This window comes from Danio rerio, chromosome 3 (genome assembly GCF_052040795.2).
Source record: "Danio rerio strain M-AB ecotype USA chromosome 3, GRCz13ab, whole genome shotgun sequence".
Classification (NCBI taxonomy): Eukaryota; Metazoa; Chordata; class Actinopteri; order Cypriniformes; family Danionidae; genus Danio; species Danio rerio.
Window position 1 is genome coordinate 56,579,955 of NC_141023.1, and position 26,159 is coordinate 56,606,113.

At 34.4% G+C, this 26,159-nt stretch overlaps 2 protein-coding genes across 2 annotated transcripts in view; both read left to right on the forward strand.

Moving 5' to 3' along the window:
* The window catches only part of LOC147846065 (uncharacterized), a 700,063-nt gene that overhangs the window by 31,041 nt on the left and 642,863 nt on the right, over positions 1 to 26,159 (forward strand). The gene's annotated exons all lie outside the window — the stretch shown is intronic.
* xab2 (XPA binding protein 2) overlaps positions 1 to 26,159 on the forward strand; it is a 33,557-nt gene that overhangs the window by 2,455 nt on the left and 4,943 nt on the right. The window contains exons 4-16 of the mRNA NM_001044783.1: positions 6,058 to 6,255; positions 7,481 to 7,615; positions 9,470 to 9,634; positions 9,995 to 10,139; positions 10,221 to 10,372; positions 10,475 to 10,594; positions 12,387 to 12,518; positions 21,420 to 21,551; positions 21,638 to 21,751; positions 23,151 to 23,313; positions 23,954 to 24,144; positions 25,187 to 25,309; positions 25,392 to 25,563. Coding sequence (NP_001038248.1) covers positions 6,058 to 6,255; positions 7,481 to 7,615; positions 9,470 to 9,634; positions 9,995 to 10,139; positions 10,221 to 10,372; positions 10,475 to 10,594; positions 12,387 to 12,518; positions 21,420 to 21,551; positions 21,638 to 21,751; positions 23,151 to 23,313; positions 23,954 to 24,144; positions 25,187 to 25,309; positions 25,392 to 25,563 — 1,942 coding nt within the window. The remainder of the gene's footprint in view (positions 1 to 6,057; positions 6,256 to 7,480; positions 7,616 to 9,469; positions 9,635 to 9,994; positions 10,140 to 10,220; positions 10,373 to 10,474; positions 10,595 to 12,386; positions 12,519 to 21,419; positions 21,552 to 21,637; positions 21,752 to 23,150; positions 23,314 to 23,953; positions 24,145 to 25,186; positions 25,310 to 25,391; positions 25,564 to 26,159) is intronic.

Sequence of the window (26,159 nt, forward strand, 5' to 3'; positions counted from 1 at the left end):
CTTACACAGGGTTTCTGTTAGTTGTAAAATGTGCTATATTTACATATTTTTGAATAAAGAGTGATGCACATGTTTTATGGCATAAGACTAGATCTGTGGCTGAAATCGCTTACTTACCTACTATATAGTTCGCTAAAAACAGTATGTGAGCCGAGTAATATGTCCAAATTCATAGTATTAAAAAAAAGTAGGTGAAAAGTAGGGCTGCTCGATTTTCGGAAAAATCATAATTACGATTATTTTGGTCATAATTGTGATCACGATTATTTAAAACGATTACTGTTGAAGTCAAAATTATTAGCGCTCCTGGGAATATGTTTTTTTTTTTTTTAATAAATATTTCTCAAATGATGTTTAACAGAGCAAGGAAGTTTAACAGTATTTCCTATAATATTTTTTCTTCTAGGCTTATTTATTTTATTTTAGCTAGAATAAAAGCAGGTTTAAATATTTTGAAACCCATTTTAAGGTCAATATTATTAGCCCCCTTGAGCAATATATTTTTTGATTGTCTGCAGAAGAAACTATTGTTATACAATGACCTGCTTAATTACCTTTATTAAGCCTTTGAATTGCACTTTAATCTGAATGCTTGTATTTAGAAAAATATCTAGAAAAGTATTATGTACTGTCAATCATAGCAAAGATAAAAGAAATCAGTAATCAGAAATGATATATCAAAACTATTATGTTCAGAAATAAGTAAAAAAAAACGTATTTCCATTAAACAGAAATTGGGCAGGAAAAGGATTGCAAATATTCAGGAGGGCTAATAATTCTGACTTCAATGTATACATACAGTTATTTGCCTCCCTGCAAAGGAAAAAAAATAAATACAATAGAATAAAAATATGAAACAAACTGTGCTTTAAGCATTTTCACTGTAAGAATAAAACTTTAGCTACAAAAATCCTTCAGTCAAGAGCAGAGGGATTTTCTCGTTTTGTTTGATTAATGATAAAAACAACATCGTGTGCTGTCACTTTAATGGTTTCTCTTTCACTTGTCTTTTGATCCTCAACTCGTAACTCGTTTGTTTATTACACAAATGAGGGTTATTATGAATAATCACTAAAAACTGCGTTTTGACACCTATTTGACCATTAAAGCGCTCGCACTAAGATGACTTTAGATGTCTGCGCCTCGTTTGTTTCGCGAGGTGTGCGATGCGGCGCCAGGCGCAAGTATAATTCCAGCTTCAGTATGCGAATGAGACCGAATGCTGACCGGCCGCATTGTTCTGGCTGTGTACGCGTGGTGCACACACATAAGCACGCAGTCTTTCGCGCTTTTAGGAGCAACAGCTGGAAAGGGGGCGGTTATGATGCAATAATCGTTTATCTCGATTAATGCTTTTTCATAATCGTTTAAAGCCAAAATCGATTAATTGCACAGCCCTAGTGAAAAGTACCCAGATGGCCTACTACTTCCTGCAAGATTCTGTAGTACACATGCAATGGATGCTACACTATCCTATGGTGCCATGCAAGAGAATCCATGAATGGGAGTGCGGCGACATAACTAATGCGGGTAGGTCATATGAAAATGACTATTGGTGGATGTAGTACATCCAACATTCATTCATAGTACTCCAATACAGTGGTTCCCAACCTTTTTCCTAGGGGCCCCCCCTATGAACGTATACAAACATTGGAGCCCCCCCACCATTTAAATACACACGCACGCACACACATATGTACTATATATATATATATATATATATATATATATATATATATATATATATATATATATATATATATATATATATATATATATATATGTATATATATAATATACTGTATGTGTGTGTTTGTGTAATATTAATATATAATATGTATAGAAAATATAAATTAATCACTTTTAACTTGTCTTGGCCTTCATTAAAACCAAAATTTAGGTAGGCTTTGTCATACAGTTTAATCTTTTTCTTCGCCTCTGAAGAATCACTGCATTTCCATTTCCCTGCCGATTTTGTTTTTATTTGCCTTTACGACACATTGACAAGCACATTTCGTGAGTGAGCAAAATTTTAATAATTATTTAAAGTTATTTATTTTATTTATTTTACTATTATGTTGGAATTTACATATATAATAGCAGGGCTGCTCGATTTTGGGAAAAATCATAATCACGATTATTTTGGTCATAATTGTAATCACGATTATTCAAAACGATTATCAGTTAAAGTCAAAATTATTAGCGCTCCTGAGATTTTTTTAATATAAATATTTCCCAAATTATGTTTAACAGAACAAGGAATTTTAACAGTATTTCCTATAATATGTTTTCTTCTAGGCTTATTTGTTTTATTTTAGCTAGAATAAAAGCAGATTTAAATATTTTGAAACCAATTTAAGGTCAATATTATTAGCCCCCTTAAGCAATAAATATTTTGATTGTCTGCAGAAGAAACTACTGTTATACAATGACTTGCCTTATTACCCTAATTAAGCCTTTGAACTGCGCTTTAATCTGAATGCTTGTATTTAAAAAAAAATATCTAGTAAAATATTATGTACTGTCATCATAGCAAAGATAAAAGAAATCAGTAATTAGAAATGAGATATTAAAACTATTATGTTCAGAAATAATAATAAAAAAAAAACTTCTTTCCATGAAACAGAAATTGGGAGGAAAAGGGTTGCTAATATTCAGGAGGGCTAATAATTCTGACTTCAAGTGTATACATACAGTTATTTTCCACCCTGCAAAGGAAAGAGAAATAAATACAATATATTAAAAATATAAAACAAACTGTGCTTTAAGCATCATCACTGTAAGAAAAACACTTTAGCTACAAAAGTCCTTTAGTCAAGACTAGTGAGGTATTTTCTCGTTGTTTGATCAATAATCATAAAAACAGGCGGCAGTAGGAATATTTCTCACTGTCTCTTTGGTTTCTCTTTCACGTGTCTTTTGATCCTCAACTCGTTTGTTTATTACACAAATGAGGGTTAAAATAAATAATCACTAAACACCGCGTTTTGACACCTATTTGACCATTAAAGCGCTCACGCTAATGACTTTAGATGTCTGCGCTCCTCTGCTCGTCTCAGTGTGCGAATGAGCGAATGCTGACTGGCCGCGTGCTTCTGACTGAGTGTGCGTGCTGCACGAGGTCTTTCGCGCTTTTAGGAGCAACACGTTGACAACTGGAAAGGTGGCGGTATATGATGCAATAATCATTTATCTCGATTAATGCTTTTTATAATCGTTTGAAATCGAATTAATAATCGATTAATTGCACAGCCCTATATAATAGTGGAGCATTTTTATGCCTTTTTCTACCTCAATACTTATACTCTCCCGCGCCCCCCTTGTGAACTCTGGCGCCCCCCTTAGGGGGGCGCGGACCCCAGGTTGGGAACCACTGCTCCAATACATACTATATAGAACATACTTTTCTAACGGTCATGATGTAAATTCAAATGTAGTATCTAGTCGAGTTGTAGGTGATTTCGGATGCAGCCAAAGCCATGTCATTGTGACCTGAAGATCTGAGTTGTGGTTTTAAGATCCTTTGAGTAAAAACAGCAGATCAACATTTATTTATTTTTTATTTTTTTTTACAAATACCAGGTTTTGGAAAGAACAACTAGTACAAAATTTTGCGGAGACCCGGAAGGGACATGATGGTAGGGAAAAAATGGGTGAAATAAAAAAAAACTGAGTGGGAGAAAAAAAAATGCGTTTTTGTGTTCCTTCGCAAAACTGTTTTTCCACAAACTCTTTCTGTTCACTTCGTACATGTCAACCCTCCCGTTTTTGCCGGGATTCTCCTGTATTTTACCATTTTTTTCCCACTATAATGTCATATTTTAAAGTATTTTCCCATATTTCTCGTGTATTTTTAATCTTGAAAGCACGCTGAAATGGATATAAAAATGTCTGCATTCACTTTCTTTCCAATTAAGCTGTGCGTCGATCATCACCCTTCATATGCCTCTGAATTAGTGAATGCATGTATACGGACCCGCTCTGTATGATAAACTGATTTTTCTTGGCTGCTGCATGGAGGGCGCCATAGCGGTCAGCGTCTTCCGGTATAATGTTTAGAACGTCCATTTACAGTGTTTACAATAGGTAATTTGCGCTCTGAAAATGGGTTTCAATAGTGTTTTGAGTGGATTACGAAGTGTTTTGTGACACACAACTTTGAAAGGTGTGTGTTAAAGCTGTTGTAATCTGTCAGATGTAGTTCAAGCGCGCAAGATAAATGTTCTTCTAGTTCAGGTGTCTGCCGTCAGAAATACCATGTGTGAGTGTGACACACACAGACACACACAGGCAATACTTTACTGCATTATAGAGCAAACCAGATTACTGGCATGAACGTAACGGGTATGCAAGTCATGCAATTTACAAAAATGACCAATAAAAGTCTGTTACTGTTCCTCTGCTGGCTGATTTGCAAGTTCATTCTTATCGCGAGCCGTTTATGTTTCATTTAGCTTGTTGTATTTACCAAAATTTGCGTTCTGTCATTTTAAAATGTCGCTTTATTTTCACTTTGTCACAGTTATTAAATCAGTGTGTTAGTGGGACAGTACAGTAGACTGTGTGTGTGTCAAACATTTTGGAGAACTACATTTGTTTGTGCTGGTTATATATTTGAAAGAAAGAGAAACTATTGACTTTAGCGATGACGAGGCTTCATTTAAACAGCACAAGATGCTGTCTGACAACAAGGGAAAACACACTACGTGATCCTGTTTGAAAGTGAAAATGAAAGCCAAGACCTTTGCATGTTCTAGTTACTTAACTACATATTTATAGGCTGTATTACCAAAAAAGGTTAGATTTTTAGGGTAATGGTGTCATTAAATATGATGCCAGACATTCAAAGCTTAACTTTAATATCTCAATAATAGCTTTGAATGTAAATATGTTATGACAATATGGTGTTTTATATGAGAATGGTCAGAATGACCAGTATGGTAATTCTAATAGTTACAGAATTCTAGCTCCACTGTTGATATAGCTTACTCTCATGTCTGTGTTTACACAAAATGAAGCGACCAATAATAGATGTTTCTATTGAGCTCCTGAGCACACAGGCATTCAGCTCATGCTGATATGCTCTCTCATTGGCTGCAACTCGTCACTACATCAGACCACACGTGGGGTTGAGTCGGCCGACTGCTCTGGAATATTTATCATGCTAAATGTTGGATTTCCGTCTGCGAGGTGTCGGCGGCGCGTCAGCGAACCTCGTTGATGCGTTGTTCAGTAGTTCACACATAAAGAGCGGTGAGCGCCGTGCACCCGCAGATTTCTTCCCGATCACAGCCCGATCTGTCGGTGAGCTCGTTAACTTCCAAATCGGGCTCAAATCAGGCTTAAAATCCTCTAGTGTGAACTAGGCTTTATTAGATCGCATTTTTAACTAATCAGTCCAGGAGGTGGTGCTGATCGACAACAGTATTAGTTCTAAGATAATAAAAGCTGGTAAAATAGATTAAAACTGTTGTTTTAAAGCTGTCCAAATGTGACTGTTTACATGCACCAGCTGCCGACCAGATGTACTTAGCATTCTCCTTGCAGGTACACGTAAAGCATAATGGGTAATTTAGCGTTCTAAGAAAATGGTCTATACTATCCTCATACTCAGCCTTGTAAAATTACTTTCTCCTCTCAAATGAAAAAGTTTGTTTTCCCATTTGCATTTGAAGTATACTACAGGTCTGTTTTTTTCTTATTCTCTAGCCTCTTTCAGCAATAAGGAATTTAACACATAGAACTGCCACTAACCAGATATTTTTTAACAGATTATTGTCTGTAAACCCAATTTAGTTTCGGAATTACTCAAATCAGCCATCTGGCTCAAACAAACAATCCACATTCACTCGCCAACATCATGTCACTAAAATCATCTTACTTTCTCATTCCGATACCTGCTTTGAACTTCAGCAGATCATCTTGACCTCATCTATGTGCCTAAATGCAGTTTCTCATTTGATCGACTCGTATTTGCGCTGTCAAGCAGTTGAACAGTGTAGTTTATGTGATTTGATGTTGGCCCATTTAAAGCAGTGTGAATACTTTTCTCCTCAGATGCCGAGGATATGGATTGATTATTGTCAGTTCATGGTGTCTCAGTGCAAAATTACACGGAGCAGACGGACATTCGATAGAGCATTAAGAGCTCTGCCCATCACCCAGCATCCTCGCATCTGGCCTTTGTATCTTCGCTTTGCCCGGAACCTGCCTCTACCAGAGACCGCTATCCGTGTTTACCGCCGCTACTTGAAGGTAAGAGTTGGGTATGAATCTTAAAAAAATATATAGCTTAAATGAGTACATCACTCATTGATCTCGCTTTTAAATTATTATTTTTTATAGGATGCTTTACAATAATGTATTTGTGCATATGCATTAAGCCACCTGTCAACAGCACACGACAAGCAACGAAGTCATTCACTTCCAATGCAAAGTAGTCTGGAACTCTGATCCAGAAATTTCGGATCTGATTTGACCTGTGGATACGTTAAAATATTTGAACTTCAGCTACTAGACAGTATATGACTGGCCGACCGGATGTGATGTATTCCAGTGTTGTCCTAGCAGGTCCATGCGCGTGAGATGAGAAATAGAAAATTTTCATTATACTTTTTTTTTCAGAAATAAGTCTATATTTAAAAACTAAATATATTCATAAATGAGTAATGAATGTTTTTCATTTTAATCTTGTCTCCACACTCCCTACAAAATTTTTGCAGTCTATGATGAGTTTCTAGTATTCATTCAATCATTCATTCATGAAACCATAGTGAATGGATGGCGAATAAATGCTCTTGCTTTTGCACTCCTTTATGGACACCACCACGAGAATCAGCTTCCCATGGTGCGCGACAAAACTAAATATTCTGTGAGCCAGCCACAAGGGGGCGTATTCCGAGTATCCTAATGTCGTGTGCAGTGGAAAGGTTGCTTCAGATTAGAGTACCAAGGCCAAAATAGAACTTGTCTCACAAAAAAGTTAAGATAAGTCCAAAAATTAGCAAAACCAAATTAATATGTTGAGTGAAAATATTAAAATGAATATAAAAAATATTAATCATATAAAAAATATTAAAATAAAAGTTTATTAAACTTAAAAAATCAAGAGACAAAAATGATGTTTGTATTTTTTATTTGCAATAATTTTGCATTGAATTTAAATCTATTATCTTTCTGTTTATAAGGATCTTAGCTGACCAAACTTCTATTTTAAAGAATAAAATTGGTTAATATAACTCTTGTGTTTAAATGCACCAAAAATTGCTGGCTATGTTCACTGAGAAATAGATACAAATTTTAATTGCCTAAATAGTTTATTTAAAATATTAAATAATTTAAACTATTTAAATAAGGTGTACTTTTTTTATGCTAAGTACTTTTTACATACTTGATTTGAAGGTTAGTTAATATTTCAAGCATTATTTTATAAGCTGTAAATTAATGAAACACTCTGGATGTTTTCCTGCCTTGTGTGCAGTTGTCTCCTGAGAATGCAGAGGAATACATTGATTACTTGCGCTCGGTTGGACGCCTGGATGAAGCCGCATTACGTCTGGCTGCTGTGGTCAATGATGAAAACTTTGTTTCTAAAGAAGGAAAGTCCAATTATCAGGTCAGCAAATGACAGATTGTTACTTAAAAAAATGTATGTGTCCTGTAAATCTTGTATGTTAAAACATTACTATAGTTCAGGGTTGTTTTAGTTTTTTAACATATTTCACATCACATGATTCTTCAGAAATCATTCGATATTTGGGTTATTATTCAATTGATAGTCATATTATGTTTAGCATCATGAGTTTAGCTTTTCTCTGGAAACTTACATTTTTATTTAAAAAAAGGGTTGGGTGGTATTTGTTGTCTAAAATGATAATTGTTGTAATGTTGTGCAAGCAGACAATAGTGTCTCACTGGCAGTTTTAGTGTCATATTTAGTTATCGATCGCACCGGCACAAAAACACACTATTAAAGAGATAGTTTACCCAAAAATGAAAATTTCCACATCATCTACTCACACTACTCACACTTTTTTTCCTCTGTTGAACACAAAACAAGATCTTCTGAAAAATGTTGGAAACACACATCCCTTGACATCCACAGGGAGATTACAATATACTATGTTAATCAGTGACTGTTTTCTCCAACATTTTCAGTTTATTTTCATTTGTGTTTTTACAGAAAAAAAAACACGAACAAGTAGAGGATGAGTGTTTGAGTAAACAATCTCTTTAACTTATATAGATATTTAACTTTAAAAGATATATTTTTGCTCTATCACACAACCCTAATTACTAGGGATGTAACAGATCATGGTTGATTTGTGATTCGTACGTATCACAACCCATGGTTTGGAACACCTGTGACCAGCGGTTTTAATACTTTTTTGCTTGTAGATTTACCCGTAATTTGTAACGATCACAGAGAGATCGTCTCTCACGTCATGCAAATCACATGTATGAAAGCATTTAGGCTTTCCTGTAAAATATAATGATGACTGAAGAAGTTGTGTTAGGTTATTTGGGATGTGGTGGGTTTCTTAGGTTATTAAAGGTGTTTTCTGTCACTACTTGTTTAGCCTGCATTAATGGATTCAGTGTAAGCTGCATGATTAATTATTAAAAGATCGGGATCTTAACACCCACACAATATAAATATAAATAATGGTGATTTGCATGTTTATTAATCCTTCAAATCGCTGCATTCAAATCTGAAAACGCAAAAATCAAGAAAGAGATTGAGTGTTTAGTCTTAAGTTAGTTATGAAGTTACAAACAGTAAAAAAACAAAGAAGTACTGAGATAACAGTTTATAGTTTAGATAAAACCACTGATGATTATTAAATTCTTTACAATAAATTAATGGTAAAGATTTGCTCAAAAATTAACAGCAGCTATTACATTATTTAACCAATAGGTGGCAACAATCAGCCATCAAAAATATGCCACTGAATAATTCTTCAAAAATTACACATTTAGCAATGAAACATGACGTTTTATGAGTAAATAACTGAATCATTGAAAATAAAAAAAAAGAGAAAATCGAAAATGAGACAAAATAAAAATGGGTTGTACAAATTATAATGTTAGATTTCTATATTTAGCGTTATCAGTAACAGTAGTGGTAGGTATGTATTTTTTTTTTTAAAGTACTGAATATTTTACAGTTTATTTTTCTTCAGCTGATTATTTCTTCATTTTTATTGTAATAAAGTTACAGGTTCTAAGTTCTGTTTGTTTGAACCAACATTTCCTACAGACTGTTTTTGTAATAACGAAAAGCAAATTACAATTGTCTCTTTTCCTTATTGGCTGATCTAAAAAAATGGTCTGATCCTTGACTAAAAACCATAATGTGATCCGAATCGTGAGATTTGTGATCCGCTACACCACTAATAAATACATTTGTGAATTATGTGCAACATATTTTTCAAATTTTTGTTTTGTAAATGTAAATTTTGAATTCCAGTTGTGGCACGAGCTCTGTGATCTCATCTCACAAAACCCGGACAAGGTGACCTCGCTGAACGTGGGAGCGATTATCAGAGGAGGCCTCACTCGCTTCACTGACCAGCTGGGCAAACTCTGGTGCTCAATGGCCGATTACTACATCCGCAGTGGCCACTTCGAGAAGGTAAACCACGCGTTTAATAAAACACAAAGGACTCTATTCTAACAATCTAAGTGCAATGTCTAAAGAGGATGTCTAAAAACTCTGCGTCATTGACTTAGACCAGCTTTTTGATGGTCAATGATGTGGTTTATTTCAGTCGTCTCAAAATAGCAGGGTGCCAACAATGTGCCTTAACCTTCTTTTCAGACCAACACACCCATAAGTGCACAAAGTGGCGCAAATACTTTAGTTATTTAAACAACTTGGCACGAAACGTGAAAATGACACGTGCGCCGTTCTAAAAATAGCAAAAAAACAAAACAAAGACTCACCAATTACTTATACTCAAATTGATGACATTTTCTGTCTTGCTTCCTCAAGGCTCGAGATGTTTACGAAGAAGCCATCCTAACAGTTGTGACCGTGCGAGACTTCACCCAAGTTTTCGACAGCTACGCGCAGTTTGAGGAGAGCATGATCGCTGCCAAAATGGAGACCACATCTGAACTAGGCCAGGATGAAGACGGTGAGAGATTTTTCACAGAAGACCTTACAGGAATTGAGCCTTGACCTTGGTCTTACAGAAGTGCTTATTTCTCTACTCTAGATGACATTGACTTGGAGTTGCGGTTGGCTCGATTTGAGTCTCTTATAACTCGCCGGCCGCTTTTGTTAAACAGCGTGCTGCTGCGTCAAAACCCTCACAACGTTCACGAGTGGCACAAGAGAGTCAAACTCTATGAGGGCCAGCCTCGACAGGTCAGAACCATTACTTACATTTGAATATCTATTCATATTTGTTTTAACATTACTACTATGTTGGTGTTTTTGACGCGTCTTGTGGTGTTGTTTTTCTTGTAGATCATCAACACGTACACGGAAGCTGTGCAAACAATAGATCCTATGAAAGCCACTGGAAAGCCTCACAGTCTCTGGGTGTCCTTCGCCAAATTCTACGAGGATAATGAACAGATAGACGATGTATGTAGTTCTTGACATTGATCATTGTAGTTGATTATGGTAAATGTGAGGTTCGGTCCTTAAACTCTATTAGGCCTATCCAATCTGCTTTCAACTACATGGCGCGGATGATTGGCTGCCGTCACTTCAGCAACCAATGAGCCCACTCCTCATTGTTTAAATACCCCAGAGTTGTTTCTACTTTCAATTTACAGTGTATTAATTTACAACAGTTTTTTTTCTTTAACAAATGAAACGTTTATAGTCCACAACTACTGTATTTTAATATAACAGTTAAATCATAAAAAATTAAGTGATTGACAGTGACGTGTTATGACAAGCTATAATTTGACTTGCTTGAAATATGCAGACTTGACTTGACTTGAGTCACACAGATATTGATTTGACTTGCTTGAGACTTAAAGGTTATGACTCTAGACTTGTGACTTGCACATGTGTGATCCACCTCTACCCTCCTTCACCCCTGCTCCACCTGTTTACAGGTCTACTACAAAGGTTACATATGTTATGTTTGCAGTGGCAGTGTAACCAAAGCAGCAGCAGCATAGCTGATATATTCCACCAAAGCCAAACACATATTCATAATCATTTTAAATTTCTCAGAGATTTAAAATGACAGAAAAAAGTACAACAGGCTAATTTGGGGCTTGTCACTAGTGTTCATTTTGTCAATGAAAATGGCTTAAAAGAAACCAAAACTTGACAGGTCCCTTGAACTAGTAATGTGACTGAACTTGCATATTCTGATCTCTCATTTAATAAATAAACAGTGCAAAGCAACAGATTATAAACAAAATAGTTTAGATTTTCTCTTAACAACATTTTAGTCTTGTCTTTTGTTTTCGTCAACCATAATGAGCTGTTTGTTGATTAGAGTTTCAGAGTTTTCCATCACATTATTAGCGCAGAGAACCTGTTAAGATCCTGTTTGTGTCACGCATTAGACAACAAACCTCAGCAGCCAATGGGATTGCTCCTCAATGTTCAAATACATTGGTGTTGTTTCTGCTAGCAATTTACAGTGCAATTTCGGATACTCTCCTCCACCCCAGCTCCACCTGTTTATAGATCTGGTACAGTGGTTACATGCATGTTATGTTTGCAGCAGCAGCGTGTTTTATTCTCAGGCTTCATGTCTGTGGATATACTAGCAAGCCTTGGTGATTGATATGCACCAATAACCAAAGCAGCAGCAGCAGCAGCATTGCTGATATATTCCACTAAGACCAAACACATAAACATTGCCATTAACAGAATCATTACCTTAATAAATCTCAGAGAGTTATCATGACAGAAAAAAAAGTACAAAACGCTAATCTAACTGAAGCTTGTCACCAGTGTTAATTTTGTCAATGAAATAGCTTGAAAGAAAACTTGACAGGTTCTCTGCGCTAGTAACGTGGCTGAACTTGCTGACTCTGATCTCTCCACTAATAAATAAACAGTGCAATGCTCAGATTATAACCAAAGTTGTTTAGTTTTTCTCTTTTTAACTACATTTTAGTCTTGTCTTTTGTTTTTGTCAAAAATAATGAGCTGTTTGTAGAATTAGATTAGCGTATTAGAGTTTTGCACAATGTTATTAGCACAGAGAACCTGTTAAGAATCTGTGTCAAGCTATAGGCAACAAACATTTTTCCCCAATGGTTACCTTGATGGGATTAACACTGCTTGTAATAGCATTTAAATATAGTTGCTTTTCTGGTAATTTGTCTTCGGATAATAGCATCTGCTGTATGAATAAATGTGAATGCTGTGAACTGACGGTCAACTGTTCCATTTGAACTTCAAGGCTCGCACTATCTTCGAGAAGGCCACAAAGGTGAACTACAAGCAGGTGGATGATCTCGCTGCAGTGTGGTGTGAATATGGAGAGATGGAGCTGAGACACGAGAACTACGACCAGGCTTTGAGAATACTAAGGGTAGGAGAGACAGATCTATTAACTCTGTTGTCATTCCCTCAATTTTTACACTCATACCTGTCTTTTGTTCTGTTGAATACAAAAGAAGATGCATTTATAAATGTTGGAAACCTTGTAACCTTTCATTTCCACAATATTTGTTTTTCATTCTAGGGATATCAATGCCTTTTGCGTTCAACAGAAAAAATTAAATTTAGAAAAGCTTGAAACCACTTAAGGGGGATTTAATGGGGATTAAATAAATGTTTATTTATATAAACTATCATTTTAAGGCTACTCTATTATTCAAGTGAAGTCATACTGTAAAGATAATCTTGCTGCCTGAATTTTTCTTTAGTCAACTGAGTTTTTTTAGTCATCTCAACTGTCTCAATCTCAATAGTGAAAAATATTAAGTTAAAGGCTCAATGAAATTAAAATAAAGTTAGTATCAGTATTGTTAGTTTTTAGCATATCTATAAACCAGTGTGCTTCAAAACAGTGGCAAAATTCCCATTTAGGAGATGTAAATGCACAGATATTTATGAACATGTAAAGCTTGTAGTTTGTCACTTTTACCTAAATGGATCAACGTTTTATTCACGTTAACTCATACTTTAGTTGCTCATCAAATCGTGTCCAATCAAATGCTCTCCAATATCTGGGTATTGTTTGTGGTTTTTCAGATGCTGATGCTAAATCAATACTTTTAAAATGGTACCTGTGCCTAAACTGATAATTTTGAACAACAAAATTATGGTGGATGACTCTAGAAAATCATTTTTTTGACAAAAAAGATTTGAATCATTTTAATTAAACAATTTATTTAAAGTTTAAAGTAAACATCAGTTCATATGTTATATATTTGAATTGCATGAATATATTTCTTTTGATAATTTATTTGTTAGCCTGAATGTATGATTGGCATTATGCAATTTACATTACATTGGCTTACGACTAATCTGTGAATAGACTATCATCAAAACCAAGGAACACCTTTTTTTTGTAGGGTTTGGGCTTGTGACTACGTTTACATGGACATCAGTTATCTAATGATTTTCCTTTATCTAAATAAGACAATAATATGATTAAGGTTCTTTAAGGTAATGAAAAATCACTGTTCACATGGTAGACTCTTGATCAGAGTGTTGTCTAAATTATGTTAAATTCTCAGTATTGGTGTCCATGTAAACGTACTTACTGAAAGTGCTAGATGATGTCACAAGCTGTCGAAGACAGTGCATACCTTTGCCTTTAAGTTAATTCCATGCGCCCTCAAATGTTTCATGTAGTTTGACGTGTTCCCCCTCCTAAAATTATTCTTTCTAAAGCATCTGCTTCACGTTGCTGTGTCAGAATTCTTGCTTGTAAAATATATCCATACTTTAGAAAGCTTAGTTTAAGCAAATTTGATTAATGCGTGTTGATGAATCTGAAGTCACTCAACAGATGTGCTGTACTGTGCGAGTCACCTATGTGTGTGCATTCCCTATGCAACAAGAATAAATGCCTAACATCACAGACGGTGTCCGTATCCCTCAAAGTTGTTTAGAATTATGTTTACAGATGGTGTGACACAACGCGTGCCTATCTGTGCCTAACATCCTTGTTGGAGCACCAGTGACTCTGGGTTTTGGTACCCAACCCTGTTCCCCGCCCCCTTTAAGACGCTTCTCATTTGAGATGCTTATGATCAACCACTCTCACTGGCAGAGCAGTGAAAAAACAAAACGCTATTGGCTGTTTTGTTTTAAAGCGAATCTCCCATCCTCTCTTTATGTCTCAGTTCAGATTAAACATCGCCAAACATGGATTAAAAATGCACATTTCAAAGCATTTCAAACTTTTACTAATCCAGAAAACCGATTAAACCTGATAAAAATGAGGGTTACGTGGTGGCGTAGTAGGTAGTGCTGTCTCCTTCACAGCAAGAAGGTCATTTTTAGTCATTTTTATAACCCTCGTGTCCATGTCAGAGCCTCAATGCACCAATGTTTTCGTCGGTCTTTTAGAGATTTAGTCATTGGTGATGACGTTATAGCGGGTTAGTGTCTGCTTTTATATTTGGTGTCTGATTAATGTTTGCCGGTAGGCAAAATCTATTTGTTCACTTCTGCTATTTATACTTTGATTAGCATTTTAATTTATTTGTTTATTTCTTCCATTTAACTGCAAATTAGAATAGAAACTGGATGAAAAGCACACAAACATACTGACAGTATTAGGTAGGGCCTACAGTACATTGTTATGGGTCAATGAAGCTTATATTCGGCACAAATCCATCGATTTTGCCCTTCTGGCTGCTCTTTCTATGAATGAATTATGTAGAAGCAGTGTCCATACGTGTTTCCTTGTCAGTTAGTAAAGCTATATTTCATTGCACAACAATTAATCTATCACGCTTTTTGGCTAAAAAAAGAGAAATCACAGTTAATTAGTTAATATTAGATTATTTTTCAATGTCACCTCTCCTGCTGTGCATTACCTAAGCTGCTGAATGGTCAGCTTGTGAGGCGGCTAGACTAACCAAGCTTTAATTTTGATACAATTATTTTCTAATCGGTTGCCTATTAGGTTGTGAATATACCCCCCGTTATGCATACTGCAGTTTTTTTTGTCTGGCTTTCTTGGATATTTCACCTGTTCGCCACAAATGACTATTTATATCCCTGGCAATGTCTGACATCGGCGCATACATATTGTAATAGATGTGCCAAGTGCGAAAGCTTGACAGGTGTGGCAACAGTAACCAAGGAAACCGGGGCTTAGCGAAGGGTCAATTTGTTAAGCTAAAAAATTGTCTGTGGTGTATGTGTGTGAATGAGAGTGTAAGGGTGTTTCCCAGTGATAGGTTGAACCTGGAAGGACATCCGTTGGGTAAAACATGTGCTGGATAAGTTGGTGGTTCATTCCGCTGTGGTGACCCTTGATTAATAAAGGGATTAAGCGAAAAGAAAATAATTGAATGATTAAAATAAGTTGATACTAAGATTTGTTGATTTCTATTATATCATGCAGAGATTGAACTAGTTTAATGTCAGTTCGTTGGTGTTCCACCTTATCGGATTTTCAATATAAACTTGAAATGGGAATGTATTATTCGGCTGGTAAACACTATCATTGGCTGTTCGCAGAGACTTTTCTTTTTTTGATTTCTCTAACAAGTTGTGCTCTCTGCTTACAACATCTGCTTGACAGCTGGCATAAATAAGGGATCAAGCTTTAACAGCGGATTGCACTCAGCAGAAAATGTCATATTGCAGTACAGATGTTTGAGATTGGCTCTAGCCATTCTTACTTTTTCATGTTTCGTTCTGTAAAGTAACTTGTTTTGATTAAATGTATTTTGTATAAGAGCTGTTGTGTTGTGACTGAACTGCAGAGCTTGTGCAAACATTACAGTCGCTACTATCAGATGCTTTATTTAAATTTTCTTTGTGTGTTTGTTAGTGTAACGGGTCACAAATCTCACGGTTTCGATCGATTAATTTTTTTTAGTCAAGGATCGGACCATTTTTTGGATTAGCCAAAAAGAGGAGACAAAAGTGATTTGCTTTCCATTAATACAAAAACAGTACTGCAAGACAATTTTGTAGGGTTCATAAGGTCATGGAAACCCCGGAATTCCATGAAAAGTCATGGAATTTTGACATGGAAATTAGTTTAACAAATATCTTTATTCTTGAATTAGGGCTGTGCGATATTGGAAAAATCTGACATTAACATATTTTGTATTTCTGTGATGTGAATACAGTTTCACCAGATGATTTAACAGGTTTATTTGGATTGATTGGGTGGATTCAGTAGGGGAGTGAATCTCGAATTCATTCATTCATTTTCTTTTCGGCTTATTCCCTTTATTAATCTGGGGTCACCACAGTGGAATGAACCGCCAACTTATCCAGCACATGTTTTACGAAGCGGATGCACTTACAGCTGCAACCCATCACTGGGAAATACTCGTACACTCTCGTTCACACACATACACTACGGACAATTTTTTAGCCTACCCAATTCACCTGTATTGCAAGTCTTTGGACTGTGGGGGAAACCGGAGAACCCTGAGGAACCCCACGCGAACACGCAAAGAACATGTAAACTTGAACAAGAAAAGGCTTGAAGAAGTGACTTCTTGCTGTGAGGCGACATCACTACCTACTTTGCCACCGCGTCCCCCTGAATATCGAATAATATATAACATAAATTAAAAGCTTAGATAAAAACAATATAAGATTTTAAGTTAAAGAATTTAAGTTTTCAGGTATTCACTTTTCAGGTACAGATATTAGCCCCTTTCACACAGTGATACCGGAAAATGTCCAGAACATCTTTACCAGTAAATTCAAAAAAGCGCTGTTCACACAGACAAAGACGTTACAGAATTTTTCCAGAAAAGAGCATTCACACATCCATTCCAAAATAGAGTTAAATTCTGACATCTTTAACCAGAGATGACCTCTAAACGGCTGCACGTGTGTTTGTTTCCATTTGACTACATTACAAACTTTGTGGATGGATCAGTATTGTGAACAACTTTGATTAAAACATATAGAGGAACACTTTCGCATGTCGAGATGTACATAATATGTGTGTGTGCTGTCGCGCACTCCTTCACGGGCACACGCAAAGCGTCAAGCAACTGAAGGAAGCAGAGCTTGAAGGTAAACAAACAACGGCTTATCATAAGCATCTTATCGATAATCGTTTACAAAGTTGGCATTAGGAAGAAACATATAAACGTTGTCTGACTTACATCTAACAGCTAAATGTGTCTGGAAAATTATTTAAATGCTTTTATTTTCATAAACTGCACGGACTTGAATGCGTCTAACTGTACTGTTTGGCTAAAGTTGACGTCACATGTCAGCACGTTCTAGACGTGCACGCACTCTTTCCAGCAATCTTCCTTCTGCGTTGACACAGCGCAGTATTCCCGCAAATTACCGGTAATGTTACAAATTCTCTTTCCGGAAAATATCCAGAACAAATGTACCGGTATTTTCAAAAAGGGCCTGTTCACAGATACAGACCTTTCAGGAAAATTGCCGGTAATTTTCCGGAAAGGTCTGTATGTGTGAAAGGGGCTATTGAATAATCATCACTGCATAGTCTTTATTGTATATTATTTAAATCTTTATTAAAGTTACAAAAATTTCTTGTGGCCGTATGTATTAAAATGTGAAATATTGAAATGTTCACACAGTCACAGGCCTTAAAGGGACAGTTTAATCAAAGATCAAAATGTACTCACTATTTACTCACACTTCACTTGTTTCAATACTATAGGATTGGTTCAATTATATTCTTTTTGTGTTCATTAAAAAAAGAAAACTCATGTTTGAAACAAGTGAAGGGTGTAATAAAAATGGTAAGTAATTTTTGGGTGAACTATCTCTTTAATAATACATGCAGATGATAAACTTTTACTCCATTATGATTAAACTCTATTTAAAACTATAATCCCAACATTGCATATCCTGCGATGTGACTATTGCGGATGCACACATTGTGATATCAATGCTAAAACAATATATTGTGCAGCCTTAACCTGAATATAGGTTTGTCGCTTTACTTTTCTGTCCTTGTCCAAAAACTTGCTCTCACATTGTTAGTGCTGTGTAAGCGTTATCAAAATCAATTTGACATAGATATAAAAACAAATTTAAACAAATTAAGTTGTTGCGTGTTCTATGATGTTCTGTAATAAAATTTTACATCATTGTTTTTCGTGAGTGCTGTCGCCTCACAGCAAGAAGGTCACTGGGTCGCTGGTTTGAACCTCGGCTCAGTTGGCGTTTCTGTGTGGAGTTTGCATGTTTTCCCTGCCTTTGCGTGGGTTTCCTCCGGGTGCTCCGGTTTCCCCCACAGTCCAAAGAGGTGGTACAGGTGAATTGAAAAGGTTAAATTGTCTGTTAATAGTGTATGAGTGTGTGTGTGAATGTGTGTGTGGATGTTTTCCCAGAGATGGGTTGCAGCTAGAAGGGCATCCGCTGCATAAAAAACTTGCTGGATAAGTTGGAGGTTCGTTCTGCTGTGGCGATCCCGGATTAATAAAGGGACTAAGCCGACAAGAAAATGAATGAATCATTGTTTTTCGTATTATTTACCATTTATATGTAGACATTACATAAATCAACAGGTCATGAAAATGTACTTGAAAGATCTGGAAAAGTCTTGGCAAAGTCATGGAATTTTTGCAGTAAAAATGATTCCAGTACTGGGTTGCAGCTGGAAGGGCATCTGCTGTGTAAAACATATGCTGGATAATTTGGCGGTTCATTCCGCTGTGTTGACCCCTGATGAATAACGGAACTAAGCAGAAGGGGAATAAAAGAATGAATTAAGCAAAAGTCAGTTAATTGTTTGCAAATAGCAAGAATTGAACCTTAAAATAAAATGTGACCATAAATTCTTTCCAAATAGTGCTTTTCAATCATTTGATGATATTGTATGGATGCAGTATGTTGAAATATATATATCACAGAAAAACAAAATATGCAATGTTGGATTTTTCATATCAAGCAGCCCTAGTCTTCGTGCTGTTGAGAGGGCAGTATCAATATACTCTTTTATATTTAATATTTATTGATTTCATCTAACATCGCTCTCAGGAGTGTGGATGGTGTTGAAATGTTCACAAACTTATATCCCTGCTTGTATAACATACCAAAGGAAAATAACCTTAAGTATATTGTGGATTTTAGTGTGTGATTTCCTCTGGTGCTTCTGGTTTATTAATTGAAATAAATTTTTAAAGGGATAATTCACATCAAACCTAAAAATGTATTCTATAAGTGTAGTTTTTCCAAACTTCCATGGGTTTCTTTGCTTTATTAAACACAAACAAAGATATTTTGAACATACCGAAAACCATTGACTTTCATAGTAGTAAAAAATATACTATGGAGGTCAATGGGTACTGGTTTCCATCATTCTTGAAAATATTGGATTTTTTGTTCAACAGAAGAAGGAAACTCGCACAAAGCAATGATCTGGATCCAGAATGACTGCCTTTGTATAATTAATACTTGATACTGTATTCTGTTTTTGTTTTTATGATAACTTCTATTCATTGGATACCCCAGTTTCAAGAGACAGTAGGGGAGGGGGGTGAGGGTATTTGAATTAATATATTTTTTATTATATAGTTTGTCAGTTTGTACATTTTGTAAACCTTAAAAAAAAAAGAAAAAAGAAAAAGGGGACTCAAACAGACTTGTAAAATGTGAAGGGTGAGTAAATGACAGGTTTTTTTTTTGGGGGGGGGGGGGGGGGTGATCTGCCTCTTTAAACCTGTTAATAATAGAACTGTCAGGGTCAATAGATGAGTATTATTTCTGATTTAATTTCATTATTACTAGATTTTAGAACAATTCCTCTTATTGTAAAACACTTTCTGCTGAATTGTCCTGCTTTTAATGACTGCATAAGGATTTTTTAAATGAATTTAACTCACTTAAGATATTTAGCAAAGTGCTACAAGGAAGAAAAGTACATCATTTATTAACACTAAAAATCTAATTTATGCATTCATTTGTTTGTGATTTTTAATTGTAAATTTATTAACAAACATTTTTTTTTCCATGGAAATAGCCTTTGTTGCTGACGTGGCATTAAAAACAATAAAAGATATGATGACTAGATTCTGGGCGGCATTTTGGCTCAGTGGTTAGCACTGTTGTCCCAAAGCATGAAGGTCACTGGTTCGAGTCCCATCTGGGTCAGTTGGTATTTCTGTATGGAGTTTGCATGTTCTCCCAGCTGAAAGACCATCCATTGCGTAAAAAACATGCTGGAATATTTGGAAATAGAGACCAAGCTGAAGGAAAATGAATGAATGTATGACTAGATTTTAGAAAACTGTAATGTATGTTTGTTTTTAAGAGGAAATGTTTTTAATCATGTATTAACCTTTAAATTGTATACTTAATTTATGTTTTCATTTGTTTGTGGTTTTTAATTGTATTTTTTTTTAGGCTGCACAATATATGGTTTCAGCATCGATATAGCAATGTGCAATGTGAGTTGGGATTGTCTATTATATTGGAATTATATAGCCACAGTTCAAAATACATGACATTTGTGGAGTTACTGCAGAGTTTAACCTGAATGGAGTAAAAGTTAATTGTTTGGACATGTTTTTAAGAGCTAAGAGCATTCAAACACAATATTTAATCAAAAATCATTTTATTGAACTGTTTAAAGAGTAAAGTCTTTGCTGTGTTATTTTAAGTTTTAAGTTTAAGTTTTTAATTTCTGTACCTGAATGCGATTTGACTATACCCTGAAAACCACGAAGCTTTGTTTGTATTTCACTCTTATATTTGCGTATTACATTTCATGCATGATTTGTTCCCCTACAAACTCATGCCAATCGATAGAAAATGAATACATCGTTTCCAAATAGGGCTATTCAGTTCATCGAGAGAAATTGTATTTATATTGCAATATATATCACAGAAACAGAAAACTTACAGACCTTTTAAGTCGCTTTGGATAAAAGCGTCTGCTAAATGACTAAATGTAAATGTAAACATTAAATGTCGCAATGTCTGATAATAAAAATAACCTTTGTTACTGACATGGCATTAATTAAAAATATACATTATGATGAGTAGATTCTGTAATGTTTATTTATTTATTTATTTATTTGTTTATTCTTTTGTCTTTTAGCATTTTGATGAAGATTAATTTGAAAAAAGGTTTTAAGGTTATGTTTATGTTTATGATAATTGTAGTGCTTTATTTGTTAATATCCAGAGTTGTTTTGCAGCCTAGATTTGATGCTTGCTTAAGCACCATAGTTTATGTCAAGCCATATGGGGCTTAAAAGAGATCAGTGAGAATCTTCATGTCATCTGAACATTTCCAAATGTTAACAGTCAATGTTTTTTTTTTTTTTTTTTACATATATCTATACAGAAAGCTACAGCAATTCCAGCGAGAAAAGCCGAGTATTTTGATTCATCTGAGCCTGTGCAGAATCGTGTGTATAAATCCCTGAAAGTGTGGTCCATGCTTGCAGACTTGGAGGAAAGTCTTGGCACATTCCAGGTATTTGTTATTATTGTAAAACAAGCTAGATTAAACGATCAGATTGATGCTGTTTTGTGTGTTAATGAAGCTGTTGTTTTTGTCAGTCCACAAAGGCAGTGTATGACCGCATCATTGACCTCCGCATCGCCACACCTCAGATCATCATCAACTATGCCATGTTTCTTGAAGAGCACAACTACTTTGAGGAAAGCTTCAAGGTATAGGACTTTAACCAGATTTGTCACTTTATTTGTTGTTATTATTTATTAACAGTGATTGTTTTAATTACATTTTTTTGTCTAGTTAAATTAGATGTGTTCACCTTTTAATTGATTTACACGTTATAATTTACATGTTATAATAAAAAAAAATCATCTATTCATTTGTCCTTTAATTTGAAACTTACTTAACTTGTATTTTAATTAAATTATTTGTATTTTAGTATTTTTTTACATTACTGAAATACATTTAAATGTAAAATTACACAAATTAATCAGAATAAACTAAAACTGAAATAATTAAAATGAAAGAAAATATTTTTTTACTTTTCATTTAATATTTTTTTATTTGCATTTTTGTATTTTATTTACATTTTAAGGAATTACATTTTAATTAATAAATAAATTGCAATGTAAAAAAGAAAATACATTTTAATTAATTGGAAAAAAAAGAAAAAAGAATGTGTAATAATAATAATAATAATATTAATAATAATAATAATAATTATAAAAATGAAGTGATTAAAATGAAAAGTACATTAACTTCTTATTTAATTATTTTTACTTGCATTTTAGTATTTTATTTACATTTTAAGGAATTACATTTTAATTAATAAATAAATTGCAATGTAAAAAAGAAAATACATTTTAATTAATTGGAAAAAAATGAAAAAAGAATGTGTAATAATAATAATAATATTAATAATAATAATATTAATTATAAAAATAAAGTGATTAAAATGAAAAATACATTAACTTCTTATTTAATTATTTTTACTTGCATTTTAGGATTTTATTTACATTTTAAATAATTACATTTTAATTCATTTTTAAAAATCCCCAAAAATGTATTTAAATGTTAAAAAAATAATAATAATTTAAATGATTAAATGAAAAGTTTGAAGCGTACTTTTCATTTTAATCATTTCAATTAATTTTATTTTTTACATTAGTATTTTTCTTTGCATTTTAGGATTTAAGTTACATTTTAATTAATAAAATAAAAAAATCAATCGCTTCTAACTTTTCATTTGATTATTTTTACTTGGATTTTATGTATATTTTAAGGAATTACATTTTAATTAAAAAAATAAACAAATTATAAAACAAAAATAATGATTAAAATGCTAATTATTTTTGGTTTTATTTTATGTACATTTAAATTTATTTTATTTAAAAATTTATATTTATATATATATATATATATATATATATATATATATATATATATATATATATATATATATATATATATATACATATATAAATGTAATTTAATTATTATAGTTTTTTTTTTTTATAAAATGTAATTTTATTGAGGATAATGTAATTTACTTTTATTTTTCATGTCATTGTTTTTCATTTTGCATTAATTCTGGATCTAACTTATCGATTCTAGGCATATGAGCGTGGCATTGCCCTCTTCAAGTGGCCTAATGTTCATGACATCTGGAACACGTACCTCACTAAGTTCATCGACCGCTATGGAGGCAAGAAGCTGGAAAGAGCCCGAGATCTGTTCGAGCAAGCCCTGGACGGGTGTCCAGCCAAATATGCCAAAAGTAATAAGTGAACTCTATGCATTTTCCAATAGCTAAAATCCTTGATATTTTAAGACCAGACTCTGTTGTCAAAAGCACAGTTTTTTCCCCCCACATTTGTCAAGTGATTTTTGTCCCAGTCTGATGTATAAAAAAACAACAACCCCAAAACACCCACAATGCACTTGTTTTTTGCCACCCTTAATAGATGGATGTCTATATTTATCAATTACTACATATTTATATTTATTTTCATTTTATTTTAAAGTTTACTCAAAGGTTTTTACTCCAGACTTTATTTTTTTGTTCATATCTTTATTCTAAAGGTTTTTTTTTTGAGGAATTTGTTTATATGTTAATATATTCAATTATATACAACATTATAATTAGCAGAAATCCTCAAAATTCTATTGTGTAAAAATCTTTGGCTAATACATCAAAAAGGAAACAAACAATAAATCTGAGCCTGATTTGAGATTTCTTTGATAGAAATGTATGCAAATGACTGCATATTGAAAATGTTTGTCACTGTTAATGTAATAATCAGTCAGCTGAGAAAGTTTGGTGATAGCTATTTTTTTTTCTTACTTTAATAATTTAGGTGTCTTTCCACAGTGCTGCATTAAACCCAGGTTCTGATCTAATCTGTGTTTTCTAACAGCCATCTACCTACTGTACGCCAAGCTGGAGGAGGAGTACGGTCTCGCTCGACACGCCATGGCAGTGTATGAGAGAGCCACTGCGGCAGTAGAGGCAGAGGAACGCCATCAGATGTTCAACATCTACATCAAACGCGCAGCAGAGATCTACGGAGTCACACACACCAGAGCCATCTATCAGAAGGCCATTGAGGTAAACTGTCCGCCAGGGTGCTCATTTGCAATATATTTTAAGTTGGGTCGTGTATTATACATACCTGTAAACTCTCCTGTTTTTCAGTGGATTCTCCCTGGTTTTACTACTCTATCCCGCTTTCATTCTGTTAATGCATTTTTTGGGTATTTCTCTCATATTTTTAAACTTTCTATAAAAGGTGGCAGTAAAGGCCCATACACACAATATAGTTTTCGCTTATGTTTATCATCAGTGTTTTTTTCAAGAAATTTTTCTGCATTCAATCCCAGATTTTCATTGACGTTGAGCATAGTGAACACACAAAATTACCCCGACAGATTAGATGGCACTTAATGAACTTTTCTGAGCATTTCTGAAACGAAACCCGCCATCAAATCCCATTTGCTACTCTCCACTCCTGGGGACCATTTCAATGTGGTGATGTCATTGGCCTATGATCATTTTCTGCTTGCCGTCAAACTATTTTATAACTGTAATAAAAGGCAATTCAATCATAACTTAACGCTAAAACAGCCATCATAACATCATTTATCAATATGTGGCTCTTTTTGAATTTTCTGAAGCTACCGAAATTAAAAATGTAAAACAGGAAATACTTTAGGGTCATTGTTTTGTTTACATGCCTCAAAATGGTCTATTGACATTGATATATACTGATATTGTAGTTGCATTCTCTTCATCGTTGAATAAATAAAATATTGCTAATATTTTTAGGGGGCTAATAATATTAACCTTAAAATTGTTTTAAAACCCAAATAAAACTTTCTCTTGAAGAAAGAATATTATAGGAAATACTGTGAAAATTTTTTTGCTCTGTTAATCATAATTTAGGAAATATTTAAAAAAGAAAAAAGTTCACAGAAGGGCTAATCATTTTGACTTTAACTGTGTATATACAGTATAAATAAACCCACTTTCAAGAATTGATATTGAATAGACCCCCTACAGAAACCAGTGTTTTATGCTCAGCCCCAATAATCAGGCAGTTTGCTTGTTCAGTCAGTTTTGTGCTGTAATGAGTCGATATGGTTCTCTGCAGGTCCTGCCGGATGAACATGCCAGAGACATGTGTCTGCGCTTCGCTGACATGGAGAGCAAACTTGGGGAGATCGACAGAGCCAGAGCCATTTACTCTTACTGCTCCCAGATCTGTGACCCGAGGGTAAATATAAGCATCCATATCTCTTTAGTCGTGTTGTGTGTGTGCTGTTTTTAAATGGCCTCGCCCTCCATCTTTCGATCAGGTGACCGCTCATTTCTGGCAAACGTGGAAGGAGTTTGAGATTCGTCACGGTAATGAGGACACCATCCGAGAGATGCTGAGGATTAAACGCAGCGTTCAGGCCACGTACAACACGCAGGTCAACTTCATGTCCTCTCAGATGCTCAAGGCCACCGGCAACGCTACTGGAACAGGTGTGTTGACTTTATTGAAGCCAGATGAAAATCTATTTCGATTTATTTATATACTATTAAATTAATTTTTATTCACTTTTATTTTTTTTTATTCACTCATTTGAAAGCTTGTCTGATTAATCAAAATACTGTACCCCCCCTTTTTTTGTTGCATTTATTATTTTCTTTATGCTGTAGAGGTAGATCACGGTATCTATTGTCGTTAAATTTATTTTCAGGATTAACAGCTGTGTAAAAACTGAAAATTAAATTACTAAACTAAATCACAAAAATTTAGTAAACAGAATTACTAAAATACAAAAAACTAAAACTGTTGATTCATCCACAATATTTAATAGAGAAGTGTTAATGTTGTTAGCCAAATGTAATAATAATAATAATTTATATAGTGCTTTACACATTTTTCGGGGAATCTCCTCATTTACTCACCAATTGAAGCCAATAATCATATGGGGATGGTTAGGAGGCCAGAGGCCAGTGGGCAAATTTGACCAGGATGTTAGGTTAAACCCCTAATCTATTTCGAAGGACATTCTGGGATTTTTAACGACCACAGAGAGTCAGGACCTCAGTTTAACATCTCATCCAAAGGACGG